Below are 27,488 nucleotides of genomic sequence, written 5' to 3'. Positions count from 1 at the left end.
ACTTTTTCATATGGTAAACAGTAGTACTTATTATTCTGAATGTATAAAGGGGTACAGTTTCTCTTCCTGATGTTCTCATTTTATAATGTTCTGCTTCTATTTTTAAAGATTGGTAGATACGTTGTAGCAGTAATCACTTACAAAATCTATTTGCTTAACATAAAGAAAACTACAAAATTAGAGCCACAGATTTCAGATACATAGGAAAAGTTATAAGTGCAAATATTAGATTGGCTATTTTATATACTCTAAAAATTCCTCAAATAAAAAATAACTTTTCACAACACATTTTACATTTTTAATTTTATAATTTGGTCTTTGTAATTAAGGACTGTAGCATTTGAATGAACCATTGTCTATTTTCAGAATATATATTTAAAAGTTGATAAGTAATATGTGTTGACTTCTAAAATAATTTTCCTCCACAAAAATAAAAGTAAAAAAGTGAGGGGGAAAAATTTATTGAAATCTTCCCTTGTTAGGCTAGGACATCTTGCTTTGAACTGTTTTCAATGTAACAAAAAATACTTCTTACATCCTCTCCAAGTTTCTAAAATGCTTCATAGCAAAGTTCTCAAAAAACGATAGAAGTTTTTAGATGTGAACCATCTCCCATTTAATCTTGAGTTTCCTCACCAAATGTTTGGTATAGAAATTTTTAATTGATTCAAATATGATTTTTTTTTAAATTTGCATGTGTATAGATGTGTATTATAACTCAAACAAAAAAACAAATCTTGTTTATCTGATTGAGTTTCTGAGAACTACGAGTGAGGAAGCTAATTTGTTCATTTAAGTTTAAGAAATGACAGCAGAATTCGATGAAGTGAATGCACCGTTGTCTTGATTTTCTCCTCAAGCCCAGGCAGTTTCTAGCTTTGACCTCATCGGCTGCCAGAAAGCTGTGTCCCTCTCTGGGTGTCGGGGGAAATGTCGAGGCACAGATGATGTGAAAGAAGGAAAGTTACCGTCCTGCTTAAGTAACTCTAACTTGAAGCAAAGTTCTCTAGCCAACACCCCCAGGCCTTTCCAGCCTCATCTGGAAGCTGCAGCTATGAGAGGAGGTCCAAGAAAGCAAGCGTTTCCCCACATGGATGGGGAAAAGCCAGTGTGGCCGCCAGCTGAAGAGTACAACAAGGCCCACCGCCACTACCCTTCCCCTGAGACGGAAAACAGGCTGGAGCTTCTCCTTCTAAGACGCTGAGGGGCCATCCTTGCCCCGATTCCCTGACTGCCTGAGGCCCCACTGTCTCCCAGACAGCTGCCCGGGCCTTCCCAAAGTCTATCGAGAGCTTCACGTGACCGCAGCTGCCACTAGCTGCCAGGGTGGGAAAGACCATCATCTTTACCTAGCCTATGCTTCCATCTTTAAGAGCAAGGGAGAAGGAGGTCCAGAGAGGGAACACGACCTGTTCACAGTGATAGTTGTAAAGACCTACAAGAAATGTCTAAAAATTGCCAAATACACCTTTACAGCTGGCTCGGTGCGGGCACCGAGCCCCCACCCCCAGAATTACAGTCATTCCCACCGACCCATAGGCAGTGAGTGGATGGAGGTTCCTCCAGACTGATGGAGCTGGTCTGTGATCCCTGTAAGGGTCTCCACGCAAGCACTGGGAATACTGTACAGTAGGAGTGCCGCGTGGGTAAATTCTCAGCGCCTCTGGATCGCTAGACACAGGCTTTGGCTCCATGAATAAACAAGGCAAGGCATAAGAAATGAGGAAGCATCCTGGAAACTTTTAAAGGCCAAGATACAAGTGGAGGGTAACTGAGTATCAGAATTATTATTACCATCACGTTGCTCTCAAACACAGCTGTGCCAGGCCTATACTCTATGTACAGGTAGCCTCTACCTTTCCCACACTAAACTGAACGAGGACAAGAGTAGATGCAGTTTCATGGGCCCCAAAGCTTTTATAATTCAGAGAGCCCCTGGAAGCGACGCACACAGGTGCAGGGCTCTGGAACTGAAGGTTCATCAGCTCCACGGTGAACCCACCTCTGCCCAGGACTCCTCTCTCATCCTCCACTTGAGAGGGCCTGGGAGAGATGGGGGCTATTTCTAGGTGCTCGTATGCACCGTTGGTAATACTTGCAAAACATTAATCAAGTCTAAGTGTCAACTTTGGGGGCTCAGCAGTAAGCCAAGATCATCAGAGTCAACAAACCCAGCAGGCTGTTTCTGAACCCCATATATCACATGTGGACCAAATGCCAGGGGTCCCCCTGGGACCCTAGTGGCTTACATCCTCCAAAGTCACATGTTTCTGAGGCTCTCCAGAATGCCAGCACTGAGACTTTAGGAGACTCTTGCATTCCGGAAGACTCCTGGAAGTGCTTCAGAGCTCTTTCCAGAAGCTCTCCGAGCCAGTGGATCCATCATAAATGCCACTTGGGCCCTACCTGTTCTGAGGAGAACCTCACTTCCTCTGACCAGCGACAACTATCCAGGCACCACTAGAAGCACGGATACCCAAATCAGATGTCTGCTTCCTGGGAGAGGGTTGTGAGCACAGAGGCAGGATGAGCCCCAAAGTGCCCTCCCTGGCTCCAAGCCAGAACAGACGCTGTATGTCCTTCCTCTGGCCCTGCTTCTTGCTGGAAAGCCCAAAGGACACAAGCCAAGGCCCTTCCCTGGCATCCTGGATGCATCGGAAATCCACCTGCAGGGGAGGATGCTCTTGAGCCCCACCTGGCCCTGCCTCCCCCTGGGTACTCAGTGGGGTACCATGCCCTGGAAAGCCACACTCACCAGCAAAGAGCTTCCTCGAAGCAGAACTAATCCTGCCCATTCACAGTGAAGCTGGTATCTGCTGGGGTGTGATCTGAGGGGCATCAGAAACCTGCCCCTTGCTTCCACCAAAAAGCTGTCCTACATGGGTACCTGGAATTCTGCCATTGGGGGTTCATTCCTCTATGCCAGGAGACCAGCTCCCAGGGGCCTTTTAGAAACTGCAAACATCGTTAGGAAGGGTAAGAGTTGAGTCTTCATGTGAATGAGGTAAAATAAAGCTCAGCGGAAGCAATGGTAGGTGTGTGTGTGGAATCAGGGTGCACAAGCAGAGAGTAAGCCAGGCAGAAAGAAGCAGGATGGCAGGGAAACAGGAAAGCAGAGGGAACAGCAGCCAAGACTGACCTCCCCCTTGTTACCCAAGGTCAGCCCGTAAAGCCCTTCGTGAAACGCAAGTGACAAAAACATTTTCAAGGAGTTTGGGAACAGAGGATTGAGGGCAGGGAGATTATCAAACACCCCTGTAAAAAACCCAAACTTGGGACTTCCCTGGTGGTCCAGTGGCTAAGACTCTGAACTCCCAATGCAGGGGATCCAGGTTTGATCCCAGGTCAAGCAACTAGATTCCATATGCCACAACTGAGAAATGGTGCAGCCAAATAAATGATCTTAAAAAAAAAAACAAAAAAAAACTTGTTCCAGGAACATCACTTATTAAACTATGGTCTGAGTGACCATCTTCTAAAGTTTTTCCGAAAGGACTTTCCAGGAACCAGAAATGTCAATGTGAAAGATAGTCATTGTCTTCCCAAATGAATTTAATTTGAGCTTTCAATTTTAAAAGTAAATAAATAAAAAGGATTCATTTCAGGGAAAAAATCATTACTTTTAAACGAGTAACATTAAATTATAGTAATTCAATAAAATGATGAAAGTTCGCCAACCAGCAAAATGAAGACCAAATTCGGCTCTCTATGTCATTTGTATTTTGTAAGAAGGAAATTGTTCCTCTCCTTATCTGCCCAAGGTATCTGCTAGGACTCCACTAGGAATAAAAGCTTGTGCAGTGGCTGTTGGTTTCAATTTTTCTAAAAAGACAAACCACATGACACAAAGGTGTGCCAGGGAATGAGTACTTGACCTGAACACAATTTGTTTGTTTCCACATCCACTTACGGAACCTCTGATGAAAACAAAATGAGGCAGCCTTCCCAGCCCGCAAAGGGCTTTATGTTCGTGATGACCCAAGAAAACCCACTATCCACAGGCAGGATGAAGACAGAGGTTAAGGCTCAAAAAGTTCAGACAAAAGCCCAGGCTGCTGCTAAGTCACTTCAGTCGTGCCCGACTCTGTGCAACCCCATAGATGGCAGACCACTAGGCTCCCCTGTCCCTGGGATTCTCCAGGCAAGAGCACTGGAGTGGATTGCCATTTCCTTCTCCAATTAAAAAAAAAAAAAAAGCCCAGGAGCTAAATCCAAAATAAGTCAGGGCTTGAGTTACCATCCAGGCCCTCTACCTGGAACTGATTCCCTACAAAATGGAAGAAATTCCCCGAACCAGGCATCCCACCTCACCCCTGCACTCTTAGCCAGCCATGTTCTTCACAGTTTCTGACCTGATGCTAAGTCCTCAGTCCTTCATTTCCTTTCTTCTTTCAGACAAAACTTCAGCGAGATTTCTGAGCTTGGCAGGGCTAGCCAGTCACCACAAGCAGACATTGGCTTCTAGTAAGAGACTACACAATTTGCTTTTCTACAGGCCACTAATAAATACGTGTTGCAGGCACACGAGCCCCAGATGCAGTCCTGTAGGAATAAAAGCTAGGCAAATCTACTACCTGGGAAGTTTCCATCCCGGTTAGCTTCCCAAATCCTATTCGGCCCTGGCATCTTGCAGGTTCCCCGGATGTATTATGAGGCGACCCGGATGTACTGTGTATCCAGGACTGCAAGTTCCCAGGATGCACTGGGAGAGACCCCATTTATCTGCTCAACTTCCTGACATGGGCTATCATTACCCCCTTAGAAATAGTCTGAAAGGATGTAATAAGTTCTAAAAGTTTCCAAAATATATCCAATTATTTCAGGCACTGAGATCCCAGTCACTTGAGACTCTTGCAATGGAAAGCTGAAGTGTTTCTCCAGATGAATTCATGGGTCTCTTTTTAAAAAGTTTTAAATCTAAAATTCAGAAGGGGCAGCTCTCCCAACGAAACCCCTGCTCCCTAATATTAAGCCAATTCCCCAGAGAACACCTCAGCCTGCTACCCTCTTCACCTCTGTGATCAGAACGTGAGGATATGTGAAGAATCTAAAGTATGGTTACTCTGCTGACATGGACCCGAAAACCACTGATTTTATATGGTCTAAGTTTCTGTTGAGAGCATCACAGCAAGCTGACAAACAGGTCAACAATTTTCCTCGTTGGGATTAACCCTCCCAAGATCCTCCTTCCTACATGGAGGGCTGCATACTTTTGCAGGTAGTAATCAGATGTCACAAATTATGGGCCTGATTCAATCCAAATTATGCACAGAGCTGGGAGAGGGGAAAAAAGCTGCTTTTGATTCTTCTCAGCTCTTTGCAGATGCTCTAAATGCCAGGCCTGTTTACATCCCCAACTGACTCTTTTGGAGTTCCATAAGCCAGTTGGAGGGGAAGCAGAAAGAGAACCAAGGCACCCAGATAGCCATTTCTATCGAAGCACAAACAAAAAGTTCTAGCGTTAGGAAAACCCACTTTCCTGCCTTGTGTCTGGCAGAAGACTGCTACATGCTGTGGGGCTGATGCAGGAACAGTCAAGAAGGAAGACCTGTGTTTGTTTTTCTGTTATTTTTAAAAACCAAATCAAGATTTTGATTTTCAAAAATAAATCCTTAACATTTAACTTGTTCTCCTTTTTCTGAAAGGCCCAGTCCTAAGAAGGAATGACTTGAAATATTGCCCTTAAAATATTTATTGGCATTCACATCTCCAGCTTTCTCAGGGGGCTTTGGAGATGGATGTTTTTCTCATGTAGTTGGAACACAGTTCTTTCTGGCTCATTCTGCAGATTCGAACTTCCAACTTAGGTAAGCCAGGTACTCAGCAGCATCAACAACTGAATTCCTGAGCATCAGATTTAAGGGAAAATAGGCTGAAATGATTTGAGGGAGGCAAGGTATGTGCAAAAATATAAAAAGTCTTTTGTGCCTAGAAGGGAATGAATACACACCCCCTAAAAGTTTGTAGACTTAAAAACTAGCCTTTACCAAACTCAAGAAAACCCTAGAGAAACAGGCCAGCACTTTTTCAAAAATGAGAAATAGAAGACTGTTTTATTATTCATAACCTGCTCTCTTACCAGTTCAAACCTAATTTGGTAACCCTGAGAGACAATTTCTCTTGTAACTAAACAATCAGAATAAGTTGTCTCTGAATTGTTCTAAAAACTACAAATAATTTTTCCAGTATAGAAAGAAAAATAAGTGCTTAACATATGTGTACCAGTTTCGATGGAGGCAAAGTGAAATAAACAGTAGATAAAAATAGAATAAAAAGAGGCACCAATAAGTCAAAGCAAAACCTTTCCTTGGATTTAGAGAATGTTCCATTTGGAGAAATACCAAAATACTGGAGGAATTTCCCAAGCAGAAATTTCAAAACTTATGTTCCTACCTGTGTACAGTGGTAGAAGGAAGTGTCTCTTTTTTCTCGTACAAGTGGCCACAGGCAAACCCACACACACTCCATGTTGACTAAACATTCCTTCACCATTTGTTCTCAACGCAGAACCCAAATTCCACTAAAGCTATCAAAATCACTAATGTCATTCCCTTTGTCCCTATCACAGAGGAATTACAAATAAACTCACACAGGTGCCAAATGGTGCTGTGGAAATAGAGTGTGGAAATACTCTAAATGCTGGTAAATAAATCATCATTTGCCAACAGGATGGAATACTATGCAGCTATACAAACAGGCCAAGGAGAGACCCTCAGCCTCTGATGTGAGTGATGGCAGAGATATATTTGAAGGTGGGGGAGGGGGTGCGGGAAAGCAAAGCACAGAAAAGTTTCTACAGTGGGCTACCATTTGTGCAAACAAAGGAGGAGAGAATATTTTTAAGAGAGAAAGAAATACAATTGCTTGTTTATACAGGCTCTCTAGAAAGACAGTCAAGTTATTGAGTGACTTGGGTGAGAGGAAACTTGTCCCTGTATATCCATTTCTATCTTTTGAATTATGTACAGAGTAAAGGGTTTACCCCATCAGAAATAAATGTGATTTAAAAATCTGGAGACTTCCCTGGTAATCCAGCGGTTAAGATTTCATGCTTCCGATGCAGGGGGTGGGGGTTCGATCCCTGGTCAGGGAACAAAGATCCCACATGCCACATGGTACAGTCAAAAAATAAACAATTAAAAATTAAAATGCCATCTGACAAAGCATATATTTTTCACTTGCGTGTTCGGATGGACAAGAGGGCAATCCTTGGAATAAAAGAGTGCTTCCCTTTTGAGGCTGAGCATTGGCCCCCATAATCCTGGAGTCCTGTTGCCTCTAAAAGCCTTCAGGGGGCCAGCACGGTCCAGAAGGAAGGCCCAGGGCTCGCCAGCGAATTTTTTATCAGTTCACTGGGGGCCGACTGGCCAAGGAGCCGGGCTGCCCGCTGAGACGCCTAAGCCGCGACAGCTGCATAAACTGGCGGTGCCCCAGCCTGACCTATTTCAGAGACAGGTCAGCCCAGTGCATGCGGGGATAAGAAAACAACCTTCCTTCTCTCCAGTGGCTGCACTGGCAAGCTGCTCCAGCGGGGGAAGCACGGGCAGGAGCTCTCCAGCCGCATCCCCCAGCCCAGTCTTACAAACCAGGCTACTTTCTTTTCATTCTTGCATGGCACCCCAGTCACATAGAAGTCCCCAGCTTTGGGGACTAGACAGAGTAAAACTGAATAGCAAGGTCATTGAAATGTATCCCCTGCCCCCAGCTTAACAAATGCTATTTTGGAAAATTTCCTTAATATTTCGAACTCAAATTTTAAAAGAGAGAGATTAAGAAGAATCATGCAGAAAGCTTTAAGAACGCACACCATCTCACGTGCGGAGCCATAAAGACATTTTAGAACAAGGAAGCAGGCTGAAGAAGGGACATGATGAGGAATTATACAAACACAAACAAAGGATTGCGCCAGGATTTCAGGAGTAAGAACGTAGAGATGAGATCCATTTTCAAAAAGCAATTTATTTGTCAGTTTAATGAGGGGAGTGGGGGAAGACTTGTGCAAATACACAAAGAAAACAAAGTTTGATTTGGAAGAGTTTTCAACAACCAAGTTAGTCTAAGAGAGAAAAATAAACTTTCAGATCAGGAAAGAAAGTAATTAAGAAATATCTTTGACATCCCAGCAAATGGTTTTTGAATGTTATTATTTTTCATATCTATTAAATCAATACAGACTATTCTATTAAAGAGTTTCTTATAAACTCATTTTTTTCTGACCCAGTGAAAGTGGATTTTGTGGTGTGCGTGAGTGTGTGCATTTATGTGTATTGGTCTTCATTGTTGCTCCTAAGCCTGAATTAAGCTTTTATCTGCCCTTGGGCAGAGCCCATCTGCCAGCAGACTAGTCACTTTCTGCAAGTTCAGAGTTTTTTCCCCCTACAAGGTTTTGAGTTGTCCTATGAGATAGGTATAACTTACACCTTCTCGTTTCATTCTCATATCACTCTGGGAAATTGGTACGGTATAACATGCCCCCATCTTACCAGCTGTCGAAACTGAAGTTCAAGGGATCATACCCAAAATGTGCTTGGTCTCAATTTTAGAGCAAAATTAGTGCTGTAAGACAGACTACTTTTACCTTGGGTGCTATGCTTTTAAAGGCAAACAAAGACATGAAAAAGGACTTTGGGGTGTGTTTAAGTCAGACAAGAAACACTCAATTGTATTAGTGAACCTCAGTCAGGAAACCAGCCAAGTGGGGATTCAGAAAGAAGGAACCTGTTGCTTTTTTTTTTTTTTTATAATAAAATGAATTGGACCAATTAATTTTCTTTAGTTCAGGTTAAGCTCAACCGTGGTAACTGGGAGACACACACACCCTGAGGCCAAGATTTTCTCAATCATGATAATATATTTGAATACTGGAAGAATTTTTTAATATGTGTTTGAAAATAGACTCTCTGGGTCTATAACTGTTTAAAAATAAGATTTTTATTTTAAGATAAACCCTATAAAAGAAATAAAAACTATGCTAATACCCCCAGACAATGCCTAAGTGCCTATTGACTGGGTAAGTTTAAGTTCATATTAGAGCTTGCCAAAAAAAAAAAGACATAAGTATGGTGGCTGTACTTCTCCTTTATCTGTGTACTTGTAAAAATCATAAGCCAGGCTTTCTGTAAAAAATGTAAATTTGTACATGACCATGTAAGTGTTGACTGTGAAAGTATACAAAAACCAATTCCATGTTGTAAGGTAAATTGCACAAAGCCATTAACTTTCCTTTCTTAGCTATTCTATCCTAACATACTTATTGTTTCCATCTAATGACATAAGGCCAAGCACACCGAATTCTGCAGTTGTTTCCAGAAATATGCCTACCATCTGATTATAAAATCTTTTTAAATTTCCACTTAAGCCTCCTTAGCTGTGCGATTTGAATTCCAATATGATCCTTAAAATTTTTAATGCTGAAAGTCAGTGGTATTTCCTCTCTCCCTCAAACCTATGTTAGTCCGCCAAGAAGAGTCTTCCACTCTTGTCACAAAGCATTTTGATCAGCTATTTTAAAACAGATCCAATGGAATCAGATCCAGAACGAGTGGGAAATTGGTTCCTAGAATCAAAAGTTTATATTAATATACTATTGTAGATACAGTAAAGCTGGCCAAATAAAAGTACATAAGAATCAAGAAATCACTAACTGGGTGGAGGGAGACAAACACAGCTGGTTTATTATTGCCTGTCATGAGTTCCAATTTGTTTTACTGGGGAAGATTCGTTTCCCAGCCACTGCAGTAAAAACTCAGAGTACCTACTTTGATTGAGTTGCTTCACCACAGACAGAAGGGGTTCTTTGTTGTTTGGGTTTTTTTTTTTTTTACTTAAAATCCTGCAGCTAAAATTTAAATGTTATGAACTTTGTTATATACGACATCTAAGGTAAAACTCTTCCTCAGGAATTTTTTTCTAGGACAAATGTATACCAAATCAAATTCTAAATTTTACACCATTATCCTTTATTAAGATACAATTACTTCTTTAAAGAGAAGTGGCCATTTCTGTGGCAGAAATTATGTCAGTCTCCTTGGTCTTTATCAGGAAGGAAGAAAAATTGAATTTGACGATAAAAATTCGTAAAGCCTTTTATTGCTCAACTGTCTTCAACAACTCTTTTCCATGGTTTTCATAATTCCCTTTGACACTGGTGAAACTTCTAACTCATCTGTCTTAAATAAAGGTTTTATAATCCTAACGGGCATTTTGATAACTGCATGTTCCATACACAAACTGGAAAGTATATTCTGTTCATTTGAGGGCATAATTCCATCACAGACAATGTGAGAGGATGCTTTCTTAGGAAAGAGACAAAATCCAGCAAAAGTTCAACACTATTGGAGTTAGCATTTGGCCCAATACCACAACATAAAGCTGAAAGCAGAACTGTGCCACTCTCCACCCGAGAGCAGGACGAATGGGGTGAGGAAACCATTCCCAGCAGAGTAGAGGATGGTCCTCTGTCCCCACTTTGGTGTGCATCTTCCAAGAGAATAGCAACTTCTGAAATTCCCTCTCACTTTCTTCAATCACAATTCTCCAGCTAAGGCAGCCAGCACTTTCTTATTTCAACAATAACATCAAATATTTTTTCTAACCTTATTGAGATATAATTAACATAAGCCCACTGTCAAAGTCAGTAATTCTGCCTTGGTACTGAGGTCAGGCTCCACTCAGAGTATGACTCTGTGTCCCCCTGGCAGTGTATGAACACATAGCCTGATATCCAAGAGGGGACAGTCACTTTCACTCCACATGTACGTGAAACATGAAATACACATATACGTGAAAAATGAAGCAAAGAATTCTCTAGCACTGCATCTGGACCCAGGACAAGGCAGTCATAATCAATCTGCACTGACTCAAACTTGCAGCTTAATCTATTTCAGGCAGTTGTCCCAATGCGCAACGATTGGGACTATTTCAAAGGACATTTGAGCACAGATAGATTATTAATTAATTGGGAATTATAATAGAAAATGTTAGAAAATACTCACTAATGATTCTGACTCTGTATGTCAAGATTCATCTTGCTCAAGAGTGAATGACATAGTAAAATAAAATAAAATAAAATAAAAATCAGTCTCTAAGCACAATTATTTAGTAATGATGAAATGAACACAGAGAAAGGGCTTCAGAAAACTGGCCCCCCCTCCCACAGGCAGATCCATGATGCTCACTTGAATATCCAAAGCCGAATCTGGCATAAATTTCACAACCTCAGTTAGAGTGATTTGTTGGAATTTGCAAATTAAGCACAGAGATGGTATTTCCAAAAGAGCCTTTGCAGGAATTTTAGCTCTCATAATAAAAGAAAAATCTTTCCAAATATATTGAATTCTTAAACCAAAAAAAAAAAAAAAGTCTAGCAGTTCATCGAAAAATCAACAGTCCAAAAAAGTAATAAAATTATTCAGGGAAATATTTTTCCTAGCATTCAACAGCAGTGCTGAGTATGAATTGAGAAGCTGTGCTGTTACTTCAAATTCTGATGACTCTAGAAAGTGTAAGCCACAGGACAAATAAACCTTTCTGTGTGTGTGTGCAACTGGGTATAGTTTACTGCCAGCATAATTCATAGTGACCGACTTATAAATAAACTCTAACGATGCACAAACTACACACACAAACAAACACATATCTGCTCCTACATTGTAGGAGGTTTAAAAATATACATGGGACTCATCTAACCATCCATAAACAGAAAAAATTGTGGAAACATATGTAGGGAAATGCAGTTAATCTAACTCCCAGTTTCCTGTGTATTTAATTATTCCCCACCTAGTTTTACATAAAACTCTGACATCTTGCCTTTACATCATTCCAGCTTGGAAGGCAACTTCAGTAAAACTTCCATATTTAGAAATTTAGTGGACACTGGAATCTTAGCTTCCATGCCTCCCACCACCTCCCCGCCAAGGAGAATCTATTTGATGATAAATTCACCATCTTAGCTTAAGTTTTAAACAAGAAATCACCATAGGATAATTAAAAACACCCCATGAATCTCTTCTCTACAAACCTAGGACATGTAACTGGTTTCGGTTCCTATTTCTCAAAGAGAATTTGGTCAATCCTCCTTAGAGGTTTCAGAGGAAAAGGGGGATTTTCCAAGACAGATAAGTTGAAATGATCCCGCTTTGATCTCAGTGGTTAAGAATCCTTCACAATGGAAGATGGCCACTGAGAGGCCGCGATCCTGGCCTTTTAATGCGTAACAATGGTATCAACAAACAGCTACTTAATCAATATTTGGCCAGAGCTGCTGAAAACTTCCTTTTCAGATTTTAATTCCTTGTTGTAAAACAACCCCAGAGCAGCCAGTGAGATAAGGCATTACACTGACTGCTTAATTGCCTTTTACTGTCTTGTTAGTTATATATGTACATTCTTAATGGTTCTTTAATCTTTATTTACCCGCATAAATAAATTACCTGGGAGCAGGACCCTACCAAACAGACCCTACTCTGCCCCCAACCCTGACGAAACTCTCACCATTTGTTTGTTGCTGTTATTGAGGCTTTTAACATTTACTGACTATCTGCGTACGTTAACATTTAACCTCATGGTTACGAAGGATTTTTGTTGTTGTTCTCAAAATACATATACTCATGAACGTTGAATCTGAGTTCGGTGGCGACACTGCTATTCACCTGATGAATTTCCGCATATTCCACCCCTTGAACCCAGGCGCACTTGCTGGTTCCACCTCGCCGCGCGGATGGGTTTTATTGCATAGCCCTGGGGACTCTTAAATGACCCTTCAGTAATTATTACGCACTTGAAGCCCCAACGTCTCCGTTCCGGTGCTATCACCCAGCAAATCAAACTTCAAAATAAACATACAATTTCAAGCATTAATTAGAAAATCTGCATGTTTTCAATAAGGCTATAAAGTAAGCCGACAGCAGTCAACCAGACAAAACCAACCAGCGAAAAAGAAAGCTACAATCTGATCTCGGTTGCTTCCTTTCAAATCGGTCCAACGGGAAAATTGTTACCGTTACCTCCTCGAAAAGAACACAGCGTGCTGTTTCAATTTAATTCAAGTTCTGGTATTTCCCATAGATTTTTAAATGGGTGATATTTCCTTGTTGAGTATTTTAAGGGCTTCAAAAAACATGAAATTTACCCCCCAAAGACAAGAGACGACATAGGGTTCAAATTCGTGATTCTGACAAATGGAGAGCGGGCTGTCCACTTTAATAAAGGTTCCGATGCCACAAACCTAAGATCTTATAGCTCATGATTTTAATCTGTGGGAAAGTTTTCCCCCCTCCCCGCCCCCGCCTGCCCCCCGCCCTTTGCCTCGCGCCAAAAAGTCCTTCCCCGCTAACTGGTGGGGTTGGGTGGAGGGGGGGAGACACGAAACTGCCTTCCGTTCCCCTCGATTTCAGTAATGCTCCCATTAATGATAAAATGTTCATGATCCCACAGGAAACGAAATCGTTCCAGAACCTTTAAAACTTCAGTACGTGTTGAATTGTTTTATCCTATGCCCCGCTGAAAAGATGACGTCGTCTTCGTTAATTTTAGAAAAGCTCACAAGTTTGCAAACTCGAGCAAAACTTGTCACTTTTACTTTCTCAAACAAAACAAAACAGTGCTTTTCATAAATGTCAAACTGAAAGGGATCGATATAAAAGAAGGGTAAGCTCCAACAGACCTATGCTTGGGTCTCTTGGCTCAAACTTTGAAATTGTTGCAAACCTCCCACGCTCACTGGTGATTCTTAAAAAGGGTTAGGGTCCTATGAAAGTGTATCTCCAGCCCCAATCAAAACATCAATTTGGCAATCTGGCCTCTCTCCCCCTGCACCCCCGAGCTGCCACTTCAAAGCTGCTGCAACAAGTCAGTAATTGTAACTTTGCATCTAAATATTTAAGCGCGAGTCTTGCAGTCGCGTGTCCATTTACAGTCCTCATCTGTCCTCTAATTCCATTACGGCACAAAGCAAAAATGTTTCCCAAAACTCACAAACAGGAAAAGCGTCACCCTGCCGCTGGTGGAGGAGGAGGAGGAGGAGGCTGGGGGGAGGAGCTGATGAAGGAGCAGTTTCTATTGATTAGTCACCGCTTTTGTGTTAAGGGCTTTCTTTAAAATAAGAAGAAGAAAAAAAAAATGGGGGGAGGTTGCAGAAATTTCACTAATGTGAGCCTCAGGCAAGGAAGGGGGAAAAAAGAGAAGAAGGAGGGGGAGGCGGGCTGTGTCTAGATGAAAGTGAGGAGGACATAAAGGAGGCAATTGAGTCGGCTGCAGCCCGTCGAGCTAAGCTTCGAGCCGGCCGGAGCGCAGGGGAGGGGGCGGCGCGGCGCGGCGCTTTGGCTCAGGGCGCAGTAGTGGGGGCCGTGCCCATTGTGGTCGGCGCCCGCGGGCCCGCTCCGCCGCGCCGGGGGAGGAACAGAGGCGCCCATTGAGTGGCCGCGGCGCGGGCCGTGCCCACAGCCCCCCAGTTGCCGCGACCGGGGCTGGGTTCCTCCGGCTGCGCCGGGTCGGCTCTCGGTGCAGACTGGGGAGGGGAAGGAAGGGGAGTGAAGAAGGTCCTGGGAAGGGTGCGGGATTCCTGGCCGCCTAACCCTCTCCTTACACCCTGGCAAAACAGCTGGAGGTGCAGATCCAAGGAGGGGCGCGCAGAGACTGCTGCGTGCCAGGGCGCACTGGTCTGCGCGCACCGGGTCGGTCCGCCACGCTCTTCTTGGATGGGGCAAGGCACAAGGCAAAGTTGGGAAAGTGAATGGGGCCCTCAAGAACGCGACCCTGAGGAGAAAAACGAGAGCTCTTCTGACCTCTTTCAGGGTGCCTCTCACCCTATATCCTAGTCTCTGACAAGTAGAAAGATGGACCCGAGAAAAGCCAGTTAGCAACAGCCGGCAGGCCGAAAAGGAATCTGGAAGCTTCAGAGAGTGCGCGGCGCTCTGCTCAGGACGCTCAAACGGCCCTCCTTGAGCCCGCCTGGGAGCTCAGACCCCTTTATGAACATTCATTCTACTTTCCGAGCCGGGCAGCGTGGGACTTTTGCTGCCCAAACGACAGGGAATCTTTTTTTTTTTTTTTTGAGATTTCTAAACTTCCCTTCCAACTCCACTCCACTCTGTCCTTTCTCTGGGCCCCTCTTGCCCTCCAGGGCTCATCTGGAAAAGGAGCTAGAGGCGCTGAAGAGACTGACGCTGCCTCTTGCTTGACAACCCCAAATTAAATTAGACTTCAGCCTCCGAGGTGCGTGTATGTGTGTGTTTTCAACGGTTCAGCCCCGCTGGGGAGAATACTCTGCTTTTAAAAATGGTAGCAATTGCCCTTGAATGGCAGCAGTCCCTGCTAGACGGGGCGAAAGACTAGAAACATTTTGTAGGTGAAATGGCCACTTTTTCCACGGCTGGAGAGTCCATAAAACTTCCTGGCGCAGCAGCTCTTGGGGCTCATTGAATAATTCATCCCTCATTGCAAGCCCATAATGTCTATTCTCGGCCCTTTGTGGGGCTGTTTTCTCTTCTTTTCTCCTTGAATTATAAAAAGGTTGCCTTCCTTTGTTCACATCAAGCTGCTGCGAGCGGGAGCTTTGTCTGGGCCGAGCTAAAGTGTGAGTTTCAATGGACTCTCCCGGCTTTGTCTCCCAAGTTCATCTCCAAGTGTAGATTGTGTAGAGAAGGCCTTCTTTGTAAAAGCTGGAAAAGTTGTACAAATGTTTGACCAGCTCATTTGGGGCGTTTTGTCTCCTGGGCCCTCGGTTGCTGGTGTGGTGAGGGAGCGGTGGAGCTGCCGCGCAGGCGCCTCCAGCAACAAGTAGCAAAGCCTGGCCACCTCCACCCCCCTTCCCAAGCCTCCCTCTGGGTTCACTGCCTGCAGGGTCCCGGTGGGTTTGGGGTTGGCTGGCTTCTCCCCTTCCTCCCTCCCCAGCACCTCCAATACAGCAGTTAGACCAGGACTAAAAGCCAGGCATCCTCTCAATGACCAGGGCAGAAAGGCACCCCTCCAAAAAGAAGGGCTTACACTGAGTCTGTGTGAGACCCCTGCTTCAAAGGAGGGAAGCCACAGGGTATGTGTCTTCTCTGCTCACCCTGCCCTGGATTTTTATGTCTTGATTGCCTGCGTGTGCCAGAGCACCTAGGCATCAGTTTAGCCCTGTGGTTTGGATTTGTAACGTCTAAGTCTGTGTCTCTTCAAGGTTGTGTCCAGATTTTGTATTGATTTGTAAAGCTGCCGGCTCCAGAGGGCCAGTGGTCTGCGCTGGAGTTGAGCAATGGAAGTAAAAGAAGCAACCAGTTTCCTGACCCACAATACTACCCAGGACACCACCAGCGGGGGTCTCAGATCCAAGTAGGTGATCGCTCCAAGCCCACCTGGAGCACCGCCTGCCCTTCTAGGTCAACTCAAAAGTCCACTCAGCCTCAGGAGTCTCAGTCCCCAGCAAGGGAAGGCCATGCGTGGGTGGGGACACCGGGCAACTCCCGACTCTTTGGGCCTTGGAAGAGGTGCAACTGTCCCCCAGGCCAAAAGTGCTGAGAGGCAAAACTGCGGAGACTCTCCTTGTGCCAGAGATCCCTTCCCCGTTCAACTCCCATGGGGTTGACTTTTTCCGTGGGGCTCTGAAGAAAACCCCAAAGCTACACTTAAGGCTCCACAGGGGAGGTTTTCTCTTGAGGCTGACAGATCCCAGTCAAGGAGAAGACACCCCTGGGAAGACAAAGTGTGCCCACACTGCAAACCCGAGATCCCAGAGCCCCTCAGCTTGTAACCGAGATCTTAGGCTTGTTTTCCTTCCCAGACACACACAGTTCAAACCCTACCGCACTTGAAAACCAATTTAAAACAAAGGAAAAACCACCGACGTACACATATACATTTATAAGGCAATCAGTGTGATGAAACTTGGAGAACCTACTGCCTTCAAGAGTTTTGAGTCTCTCTTCCTCTCCCCCCTGCCTACCCCCTGTCCCCAATCAAGAAAGCTCTTTGGAGACTCTGGGGCCTTTCCTAAGGGCACAAAAAGTTCCTTTAACCTCGGGAGGCTCAAAGACTGCCCCCCAGGCCCCAAACTGCTCAGATTCAGTCCTGCAAGCCTGTGGGCAAGAGGGTAGTCCCTCAGCCAGACCGCAATTTGTAGTTCTAGATTCCGAGGGGCTGTGAGTGGTGCGGAACAAAGATTTATAAAACAGAAAAGAGAGAGAGAAGATTTTTGGATTCAATTGAAGGTGCATCTCGGGTCTTTCTCGTCAGTGCCCTTACCCGGGTAGATACTAGCGAGGAGGGACCGTGACGTGAGCCGGCGAGGCGCAGCCCTGAAGCCTCCAAGGTCAGAGCGTGGAGTCCGGGAGGCGCGGGCCCGCAGGGCGCCGCCCAGCGCGCCGCCGCTTACCTCGCTCGCTCAGGATGCCGTCGATGCTGTGTTTGGCTTTCTTCTCACTCTCCTCTGCCTCCTTCCTCTCCAGGTCGGCCTCCTCCTCTTCGCCTTTCCCGAATTTACTCCTCAGGATGCGGCTGATGGAACTCACTGGAGGCGGGAGGAAGAAGGGGGCGCAAACGACTGAGATTTGCAGGACCATGTGGAAGGGGCTCCCCAGCCCCTAATGGGAGTGGGGGTGAAAAACGCCTGCCCTGCACCGTTTGCTTCTGCCCCCTCCTGCATCTTTGGGCATCCTTGTCCTTCTACACCCCTCCTCACCCTCCCACTCAACCTCCCCCCACCCCCTCATTGCATAATCGTCTTCTAGGATCACGGAGACCGGAGCCTGGACAGCTCGTACCTCCGGGTTAGGGGCCGGGAACAGCCGTACCGGTCCTCTCTCCCCAGTAGGAAGCCTCCCTCCTGACTCCACAGTCAGGTCTCTAGGTCTCCAGTCTCAGAAAATTCTCCCGCCAGCCCACCCGGCACACCCCCACCCCAACCTGAAGGCATTGCGCCCCGCGGTTCGCGGTATGGCAGGAAGAACAAGAGCGGACCCGTCCCCTGCAATTCGACTTTTTTTCTTTTCTTTTGAGACCATAAAGGGTTTAAATTTCAACTGCAGAATCGTTTCCTATTGTAAAAATCAAAAGAAAATGTACTCTTCCCGGTTTATTTTTTCCAGATTCCAGTCTGGTAAACAAATCCATCCTCTGAAATATCTCGTTCTCGCGGGGGGGCGAGGGGGAGGGAGTTTCCTTTTAATTAAAAACAAACCCGCGCGCCCTCGCGCTCGCCCTGCGCTCGCCCCTCTTCTTCCTTCGCCTCCCCCTGGCCGCCGGGGGCGCCGGATGGTCCCTGGGACTCTCCCGGAAAAAAAAATCTCCCGGCCGTTGCCGAAGCCTCCCCTCCCGTGCGCGCACAGAGAAGCCTCGGCTGGCGCGGCCCCATCTCCCTTCGGTTAGGGTTACCAAAACATTTGTTTCTCTTTAAAAGGGAACATCAATATTAATAAACGCTCGGCCTCCGCCTCGCGTTTCCTGCCCTGCCCCTTCGACAGAAACCCTCTTTGGGGAGCCCTGAGCGGCGGTCTCTCAACCCCAGGACAAGCAGGTGATCACTCCCTCATAAAACGTCTAGTTCGTAAATATCTCAGAGACCCAGGAGGGACCGCCTCCCGATCGTCCCGATCGATCACTGGGGGTGATTATGGTTCAGATGGCCCTCCCGCGTAATAGCGACTGACGCCTCGCCTTGGGAAGACGCAGATGCGCCTGGTACCTGAGGGTACGGTGTTTCGATCACAGACCGCGTCCTTGAGTAATTTGTCTCGAATTTCCCAGCTGAACATGCCGGGGTTCTCTCTTTTGTATTCCTCTATTTTCTTCTCCACGTCAGGCGTTGTCACCTGCTTTAAGAGAACCGGCAGACCGGCGTTGGTACCCAGTCCTCTGGGCCCGATATGGCAGCCTCACCGCCTCTGAGCCTGGCGGGATGCTCCTTCTTGCGCCCCATGGCAAGTTTTCCCTGGTTAGCAAAAGGACCCCAACTCTCTGAGCAGTGTACTTTAGAAAGGGACACAGAGGAAACCATCCCAACCCTCTCCTCCGCACATCAGCTCTCACAGTTGGGATAAAATAAGAAGAGGTATGACCTCTTGGAAGGGGTGTACTTTCTGATCCTGGGAATAAAGAAAGGCAACCCCTTACTCTGAATCAACATGAAAATGAAACTAAAAAAGGAAGGCTTGAAAGAGGAGCAGAAAAAATCAGGTTAGATCTGTAACTTGGGCCTTTCCAAAGGAATTCAAGGTTTTAGCTCAAGTGAAGAGCAAAATGAAACACAAAAGTTAGTGTCCATTAAAAGTCAGAGTGGTAGCAAATATGAATAATTGGAAAGACAGGCTGTTTATTCCCGCCCCCCCACCCCCAAGAAAAAGAGTTTCCAGAGATTCTTAGAGAGGTTGCAAAGCGGGCTGGCACGCAAGGAAAGGCAGTTGTCTGGAAATTTTCAGTTTACCAGAACCCTCCTTTTGGTTTTGCCCTGTGGCAACCAGAAAATTATATTGGATTTTCCCCACATCCAGAAAAAAGGACAGCTGTAGGCAATCCCCTCCCACTCAGCCATAGCCGGTGTGATTCTCTATCCCTTTGTAAGGAGAACCAAAATAATTTGAGGATAGCACCAAACTGCCTTTTAAAAGCCAAGTCATCGGCTCATTACAAAGAAAGCAAATCACCCTAGCTTTTGATTCCTTGAAGACAATTGGGACTGGAGGCAACTGGGGAGAAGAGTTGGGAGCGAAACCATTCAAAAACCAAAAGTGGCTCCTTGGATTAAATGTGGAATGGGCAGTGCAGTCGCTGGGAGCTGGGGAGATACTTGGGAGAAGAAACCAGCAACAGGTGAGCACCTACAGCTTGCATGCTCTGGGTGTCTGCCTAGTAAAACAGTTTGATGAGAATTTCAGGATTCTGAGGCATAAAAAACAAATGCTTTATCTCCTTTGCAAAAAGGCTGGAGTTTTTCCTTAGCATTTATCAAGGAGTACCAACTCAAACAGCATTGTAGACCCTTCTCTCCACCGGCACCCCCTCCCCCAACACACACACATACACACACACCTTCCCAGACTTGGGAAAAAAACACCTTAGAAAGTCCCAGCTGGCAGTCCTTTCCCGCCCCACAGGCAAGAGGCCCCCAGGCCCCACAGGCAAGAGGCCCCCAGGGCCAGGCCAAGCTCACCTTGGGCTTGCTGCCACCAATAGCGCCAGGGCGGATGGAGCCGGTCTCCTGATACCTGCATAGGATCTTAGAGACGCAGCCGTGGGACACACGCAGCTGGCGGGAGATGACGCAGGGCCGGATGCCGTGGTGGGCCATCTCCACAATCTTGTGGCGGATGTGGTTGGGTAGTGGCCTGCCGTTGATAAAAACACCTCCGAGCTGGTTGACCCGGCCCTGGCCGAGGGGAGTGGACACTGGGAACAGAAGGCAAAAAGAGAGACAAATGAAAGATCATTTGGGGAGAGAGGAGAGCAGCCCAAAAGAGGAACCCCAATTTCACACTCTTCTGGCCAATCCGCATGTTACAGCCTTAGCACTGAAATTGCTACATTCGGGCTCCCAACCTGAGACCCTACTTCAACCAGACTTGTTCAAACTGTTAAGCAGTTCAAGGGCATGTAATCTTGTGTGAGAGGAGCAACCAGGGCAAAATAAACTCGCTCTAGTAAACCTGTCTTCCCTCTGGACCCAAGAAAGGGGACAATTTGCAGGGGTGGGGGAGGGAGGGAGACCTGGAGGCTGGTGAAGGAACAGCCTCCCTGCAGAGAGAAGTTCACCCAGGCCTTCTGCGGCTGGCATTAAACCCTGTCTAATTGGGGTGTCTTTCTTTCTAAGAGACTTGGAGGAGTTGACAACCCTTTGGGTTTTGGCCTAGGAGTGCCGCAGCCAAAGGTGAAAGCAAGTGAAAGCAAGCCGCAGGTGTCAGCTCGAGTCACCTGTTACACCTCGGGCCAGAGACAACAGTCCAGTCTGCTCACAAGGCCCCTCGCCTCCTCTGGTGCTCTGATTATTATTAATAATACATCCTATTTCAGACTGAGGGCCAAGCCCAGGCGCCGGCAGAGTCAGCATCCCGGCTCGGGCGCCCCAACCTCGCAAACTATCTAGAAAGTCCTAAAAAGGACTAGCAAGGTCTTCTGCCTCCCTGGAGTCCAGAACCTTCAGACTAACTGAAAGGCAGTCCCCCAAACAAGTTGTGGAAACTTCCAGATGAAGATGGAGATAAATGGGGCCCTAATTAAGGAATCAATTAATACTAAAAATTTCCCAGCACGATTCTGCACGGGCATGTGCCACCACAACTTTGCACCCCCTAAGAAAATCCTTCCAGAATTAACAAGAGTTTAGCGAATACAGGAACAGCCGGGGTAGTTTTGAGATGCCTTCGGGGGCACAAAATGCTGAGAAGTTGCTTGCTGGTGCTCAAAAGCCGGTTGATCCCTGCCCCACCAAGGCATTTCCAAAACAACAGGCGAAAGCATACCGGCCCAGGAGCAGGCCTAGCCGCCAAGCTCCGGCAGGAGTTACAGAGAGAGGACGCTTCGTTTACCCAGAGAAAATCGAGAGGGGATCTCGCCCGACTGTTCCCTCCTGATATGGGGGTACCCCGGGAATGGGCTCCTGGACGAGCCGAAGGGGCCCGCGGGGACCCCGGCTGGGTGGAGCAGCCTGGCCGCGGACCCACGATCTGGGCGGCGCTGAGGCCCTTTCTTACCTTCCAGCGGGAACCCGCTGCGCGGGTAGTTCTGCCCCGGGCCCGGCCGCATCATCCTGGGCACAGCTCCGGCCAGTGTGGTCATCCTGGGGGCAGCTTCGCTTGGAAATTATATCCAGGTGAAGGCGAAATAGACGAGACAGGCGTTGGCGACCCCGGGCAACTCCCCCGAGCGTGGAGAGCCCCTCCCCAAAAAGGCTGGAGAGAAAGGAGGGACCCGGGGAAGGGGGGCTGCTCGCTCTTCGTCCAAAGAGAGGCTCGAGGTGGAACCGGGGAAAGGGGTTGGGCAGGGAGGCCCCTGGAGTCCAGGATCCCGAGCCCAGGGCGGAAAAGTTTGGTGCGAGTCTGGGCCGGCGGCCCCGCGGCTGGGAGCGCTGGGGAGGGGGCTCGGAGCTCGGCAACGAGCCGGGGAGGGGGGGCGGGGGCGGGAGCGTGGCAGGCCTGAGTCTCCTCCCGTCGTGACACCGAGTGCGGGGATCTGGGCTCGGGAGCATTTATTAGTTCTTTCACCCAAAGCTTGGTCAGGAGCCCTGAGCTGCGATTGGCCGACGGGGAGACCGTCCCGGGTGGCGGAGATACGCGCTGATTGGGCGACAGCGGCCACTTTCTCTTCCCATCCCCGGCGGTGCCCAAGCCTCGGCCGGCCCGGAGAGGGACCCGCGCTGCGCCTCTAACCTGGGGAAAGAAGGGTAGACCCAGGGAAACCGGCAGAGACAGTACGGAGGAGATGCCGAGACTGAGGAGGGATCCGTGCCTGTCTGTCTGTCACTCCACGTATGTCTCTCCTTGACTTTCTCTTTCTCCGTCTCCTCATCTCTCTGTATCTCTGTGCCTCCGTCTCTGACTCGTCCTCTCGTTCTGTCTCTCTGTGTGTCTCTATGTCTCTGGTTTTCTACCTGTGGCTCTGCCTCTCGCCCATTTTTCTCCGATTACTGCCAATGAAGGGGGCGCAGTTCCACTGAGAAGGCATTGGAGCCCCCAGACCTCTTTAGTCTTCCTTCCTCTGGCCCATGCCCCTTGGCCTAGGCTTATTATGAGGGTCTTCCCTATGGGGTTCCTCCCAGAAAGAGTCCAGGATGTGCTGATAAGTTCTTTTGTCTTCACCGTCTGGCAGCCGGGACACTGAAGCTTACTTAGGTAGTGGCTGGAGGCCCCAGTCCTGGTTACCCGAAGCCTGGGAAGGGGAAGAGAAAGAAAATTATCTCCTCTTTTTGATTAAAAAAAAAAAACCCTCTCAGAAGTCCCAGCTCTAAATCTAGAGGTACAGATCCCCCAATGCTCCGGCAGAGATTCATCTATATGTTAAAGTTTTGCCCGGCTGCAGCGTTTGTTCTCAGGAATTTATTATGGTATTCAGACTAAACTGCTGGAAAAATAAAAGGAGCAAAGTCTTGGCTAGGAGCTGAAGTGTCCCCAGCAGGATATGACGCCAGGAGTGTTGTAAAGACTGTCTGTCCTTAGAGAAGGTGCTATTGTGCATAGGCTTTTATTTATAACTTGGTAAGTGCCAGCGAACTCGCCTCCTTCACACCCCCGAGTGCCAGCCCCGCGCTCTGCACTGCGCTTTATTCGCTCGAGTCTATTCAGAGACTGTCACTCTGGGCCTGCGAGGTATTCAGGGCCTTAATCAATCAAAAGGATGAGAATCGGGCAGGTTTTTCCCTTTGAAATAAAGGAAACAATGACTTCTGGGCTTCAAGTTCCCCCTTTTTCCTTTTACGATTTTTGATTTTTTTTTCTGTGTTGGAGTTCTCCACCCTCTCTTGTCCTTTTCCCCCTCAACTCATTTGACAGTTTTTACGTGAACTCAGCACCCCCCCCCCAACCCCAACTCTCCACCCCCTAATTAAGTCAAACTAAGAAGGCAAGATGGGGGGTTGGGGGGAGTAGAGCTACTCAACTGTGTGGGAGCCGGCTCTTTAAAACTCCACTCGCAAGTGGGAAAAGCCGGCAGCTTTCATCTCAGCCCAAAGTCAAAAGGTTTGGTTGACCCTCTGAGCAATGGGAGACAGGCAATGGAGACACCAGAAAAAGTCTGGACACCCCCTCACCCACCCAAGGGGGGAGGCCCCATGCATTCGCATTACACTGGAGGGATGCTGATTAGCATGCAGCCCTGTTTAACTTGGTTTTACACAAAATGATTCAGTTCGTCAGTGGGAAAACGTTCTCACTTCCTTCTTGCACACTTGAGGGCCACCAAAGCCTGTGTCCTGTTTCCTACGCTACTTCTCAAGAGCTGGGCTTTTTCCAAGTTTTCTGCCACTAAAGCTTGAGCGGAGCAGCAAGAACACCTTCTAGGGTCCCTGGTTCTTGTTGGAGGAGGGAGGTACCCAAAGTGCGTTTCACGGGAGCAAATGCAAACTCAACTCGCAGTTAAAAGGAACCGGGGAACCACTCCCCACCACCGGCAATGACGGTGTAACAAACTTAAAGAACGGCCAGGGCTGTGTCTCATTTGCTGCGGAGCCGAGGGCTTGGTCTTCAAGCTCTCCCCGTGGACCCAACACTCTCTCCTGGGACGTTCTCTCTTCCCAGGGCCCACGGATCCGTGAAGGGACACGAAGCCAAAGACTCACTCTCCCAGGTTTTGCATCCTCCTTGCAACCGTAGAGCCGGCAGGACCCTTGAATGGGGATACTGCTGATTGAAATTGATTTCGAATGCCCATAGGTGCCCGGCCAGCACGCACATCCATAAACCGACCACCCCTTGCTATAAAAATGTACAAATGGAAACCAGAGAGAGTGGGGTGGGGACCTGTGGCCCAGGAATCTCTCTTTCCCGGACTTCCCCCCACCCCCACCCACCAGAGTGCTCTGGCGTTTAGATGCCACCAGCTAACTCGACTCTTCCCCACCCTGGCAACAGCTAGAGGAACCTGAAGACCGAGAGATGGGTGGGAGGACACCCTCAGGTGCTTGGGCCTATAAGCTTGCGGGATCACTTCCAAATTCCCCAGAGTCCAAATTCCCTGAGATTGGTAGACCTGAAGTCTGACTTGGGAGGGCCAGGACAGCAGTGTTGGTTGAGACTCCCGAGCCAGTGATGCCCACTGCAGTCAAGTCAGACATGGGGGAGGGGGACAGGGGGAGGGAGGCTGTCTCGCATCACTTGAGTGCTGGTCACCAGAGGGCAGAGTGGTTACTGGTTCCCACCTGGTTTCTCAAGAAGGCACCTGATTCTACACTCCAGCCCCTACTTCCCTGTCTTCGAAAGCTTGGGCCTCCCCTTATTTCTTTCCAAAGTCTCTCTGGAAGCCAAAACTTGCCCATCCTCTGACTCCTGCAGCAGGAAAGGAGTCTCCACCAGGCCCCACCCCTGCCTGGAACCTATAGACCACCGAGTCCCCGTTCTACTCATTGGCAAAGAGTGACCCTGCAGTGGGCTTGGAAGACGAGTGCCTGCGCCGTGCAGCCCCGAGTCCAGGTTTGGGAAGCAGCATCATTTCTGCTGACAAATTATCCAAAAAGCAGCCAGAAAGTCTGTAGCTCAGTTTTGTGAAGGAGGGTGGTATCCACCCGCACTATCTGTGCATGTGCAAGATGAAACTGGAGCCTTGGTAGGATAATTCAACCAAAACAAGATCATGACTTACCACTGCTTCCTTCAGCACCCCCAGTTTCAGAAGCCCTTCAGGTGAAATAGACAGCAGCTTCCCCTCCCAGGTCCAGAGGAGGGGAGGACAATGCCCAGTTCCTAGGAAGCTCTCCCTCCTGGCAGGATTGGCTGCAGGGGTCCACAGTCCAGTCAGGTTAAGTGAAGTCTGCCCCAGGCCAGGTGACACCCAGAACACAGCTCCCGCACTTGTGGGCCCCAGGCCACAGTCTTTCATGACCCATGGACTTCTTGGGCCTCTGAGAGACGATGACTTTATTCTATCTGGACACAGGCCTTAAGAGGAAATTATGATCTATATAATGTGCCTGAACTGGAGGGTGCCTGCCACCCAGATCTTTTTTTTGCCTTATCTGGAGGGAGTAACCTCTGGGGGAAGGCATCTGACCTCCCGCCGGGTCTCAGGCATTTCAGGAGGTAGTCCTAAGGCTTGAGAAAATGCAATGGGAAACCATCAATTCTTGAGAAATGTTCAACAGGAAGAAATCAAAACACCAGATCCTGACCACACATTTCTTCCGGACACCAGATTGGTGATTGCGCAGGAATAAACCTGAGGCCGATCTCAGAGCCGGACTTAGCGACTGGCATCAGGCTCCCTGCAGTTTTTCGTCAAAAGCTGTGGCGCCTCTCTTCTCCCTTGTCAGAAAATCAGTTGGGATGGGGTCGAATTTATGGACTAGATGGAAATGTGGGCGTCTCACTGAAACGTGGAGTGGATCAGCTGCAGTGGTTTTGCCCCTGTAGCTGGGGGAGCTGCCCCAGAACGGGTTCTCAATAAAGAACATATGGTTTGTGAGAAAAGAAAAAAAGGAGGAAAGGAAAAAGAAGGGAGAAAAAGAAGAGAGATGTAAAAAGTATTTTTTGAAAGGCAGTGAGGGAAGGAGAGAATGAATGTCACAGCAACTGGTCTCCTATCCATGTTCATTTGGTTCTGCAAAAATTATTTTTTATGCAAATAAGGAAGGCAGGATGCCAGAGTCTGTTGTGGGGTGGGGGGGGGAGTTCAGGAGAAGAGTCTCATAGAATACTACTCTTTAACCTTCAAAAAATGTCCTGCCCAACTAGGAAAGAGTGAGTGTGTTGCGGGCTGGGTGGGAGGTGTTGTTGAAATTTAGAAGAGAAAGTCCCAGTAACTGCTCTGCTGGTGCAAACCCCATGTGAAGGGATCCTGGCGGGTGGACATAAAGATTGAGGGGTCTTGGAAAGGGGGTATTATTGGGAGCAGCCTGGGTCTTGAGGAAGAGAGGAGGTGCACAGGCCAAGTGGGGGGTCTGAAGTGGGGTGCAACAGCAGGGCTGGGAATGTGCCCATGACTGCTGAGGGAAGCAGGAGGTCTTGGGGTTTCCTTGACATCGGGAGCAGAAAGAAAGGCAAATGACCACACCAGGGGGGGGTGCCTGGACTGTGAGTTCGGATGGTGTGGTGTGGGGGGGGGGTGTGCAGTGTCAGTGGGGGGTCCAGGGGCAGGATCAGAGCAGAGGGGGCAGGCAGGCAGGCAGGGAAGGAACGGAGCAGGCCTTTCGCTTTGATCAGGCCAGGTCTCTCTCAGACTCAGCACCAGCGCGGTGAGCAGTGGTGACTGCCTCTCGACCTGAATCCCTTCCAAGCCCACAAGCAATTTCTCTCCCAGGGGGATTTCACAGGGAGAAGAGGGAGGTGGGTGACACAGAGAGCAAGAGAGATCTGGCAGGCTGTTCAAACCCAGGGTTTCCAGCTGAGCCACAGTGAGGTACCGGGAGCCTAGGGCAGTGGCGCTGTGAGTGAGTCTGGGACCTGCGGTCCCTGGGTTTTCTAAGCCGGTCGAGGGGTGGGGACAGTGCTGCCAACTCGGCAGAGAAAACGCAACAGGTCAGGGAGCTGGAAGAGGCCAGTCTCGGGGATTTGACTAAAACCCTGAGGAGCACGGGTGGGGATCAGAGGGAGATTCTTAGGAAGAGGGTTGCTTGCAGTCTGCCTCCCGACCACCCCCACCCCTTGGATGCTCCCCTGGCATGAGGGGAGGAAGGATCCCTCACGCTGGGGTACAGCCTGATCACCCCTCCTTTCAAAGGTGGAGGAGAGGAGGAAGAGGAGAAGGAAAGGAGGAGGGAGGAAGAAAGAAGAAAAAAACAGAAAAGGAATTCACCACAACCAAAACTGGTTACCTCAGCCCTTCAGATCTCTAGATACTAGGACAGACACCAAGTTCCTTTCTAGGTCTTAAACTTG

The 27,488-nt window shown here is 47.8% G+C and overlaps 1 protein-coding gene across 1 annotated transcript in view; it reads right to left on the bottom strand.

The window, feature by feature from the left end:
- The window catches only part of PAX3 (paired box 3), a 98,196-nt gene extending 76,065 nt beyond the window's left edge, over window positions 1-22,131 (bottom strand). The window contains exons 1-4 of the mRNA XM_043445949.1: window positions 21,660-22,131; window positions 20,123-20,358; window positions 18,659-18,788; window positions 17,351-17,485 (exon numbers count right to left, since the gene is read on the bottom strand). Coding sequence (XP_043301884.1) covers window positions 17,351-17,485; window positions 18,659-18,788; window positions 20,123-20,358; window positions 21,660-21,744 — 586 coding nt within the window. The 5' untranslated portion in view covers window positions 21,745-22,131. The remainder of the gene's footprint in view (window positions 1-17,350; window positions 17,486-18,658; window positions 18,789-20,122; window positions 20,359-21,659) is intronic.
- Between the last annotated feature and the right edge of the window lie 5,357 nt (window positions 22,132-27,488).

The sequence above is a fragment of the Cervus canadensis genome, chromosome 24 (assembly GCF_019320065.1).
Source record: "Cervus canadensis isolate Bull #8, Minnesota chromosome 24, ASM1932006v1, whole genome shotgun sequence".
NCBI classification, from domain to species: domain Eukaryota; kingdom Metazoa; phylum Chordata; class Mammalia; order Artiodactyla; family Cervidae; genus Cervus; species Cervus canadensis.
Note: the sequence above shows the minus strand (reverse complement) of the source record. Positions and strands in the feature narration are given on the sequence as shown.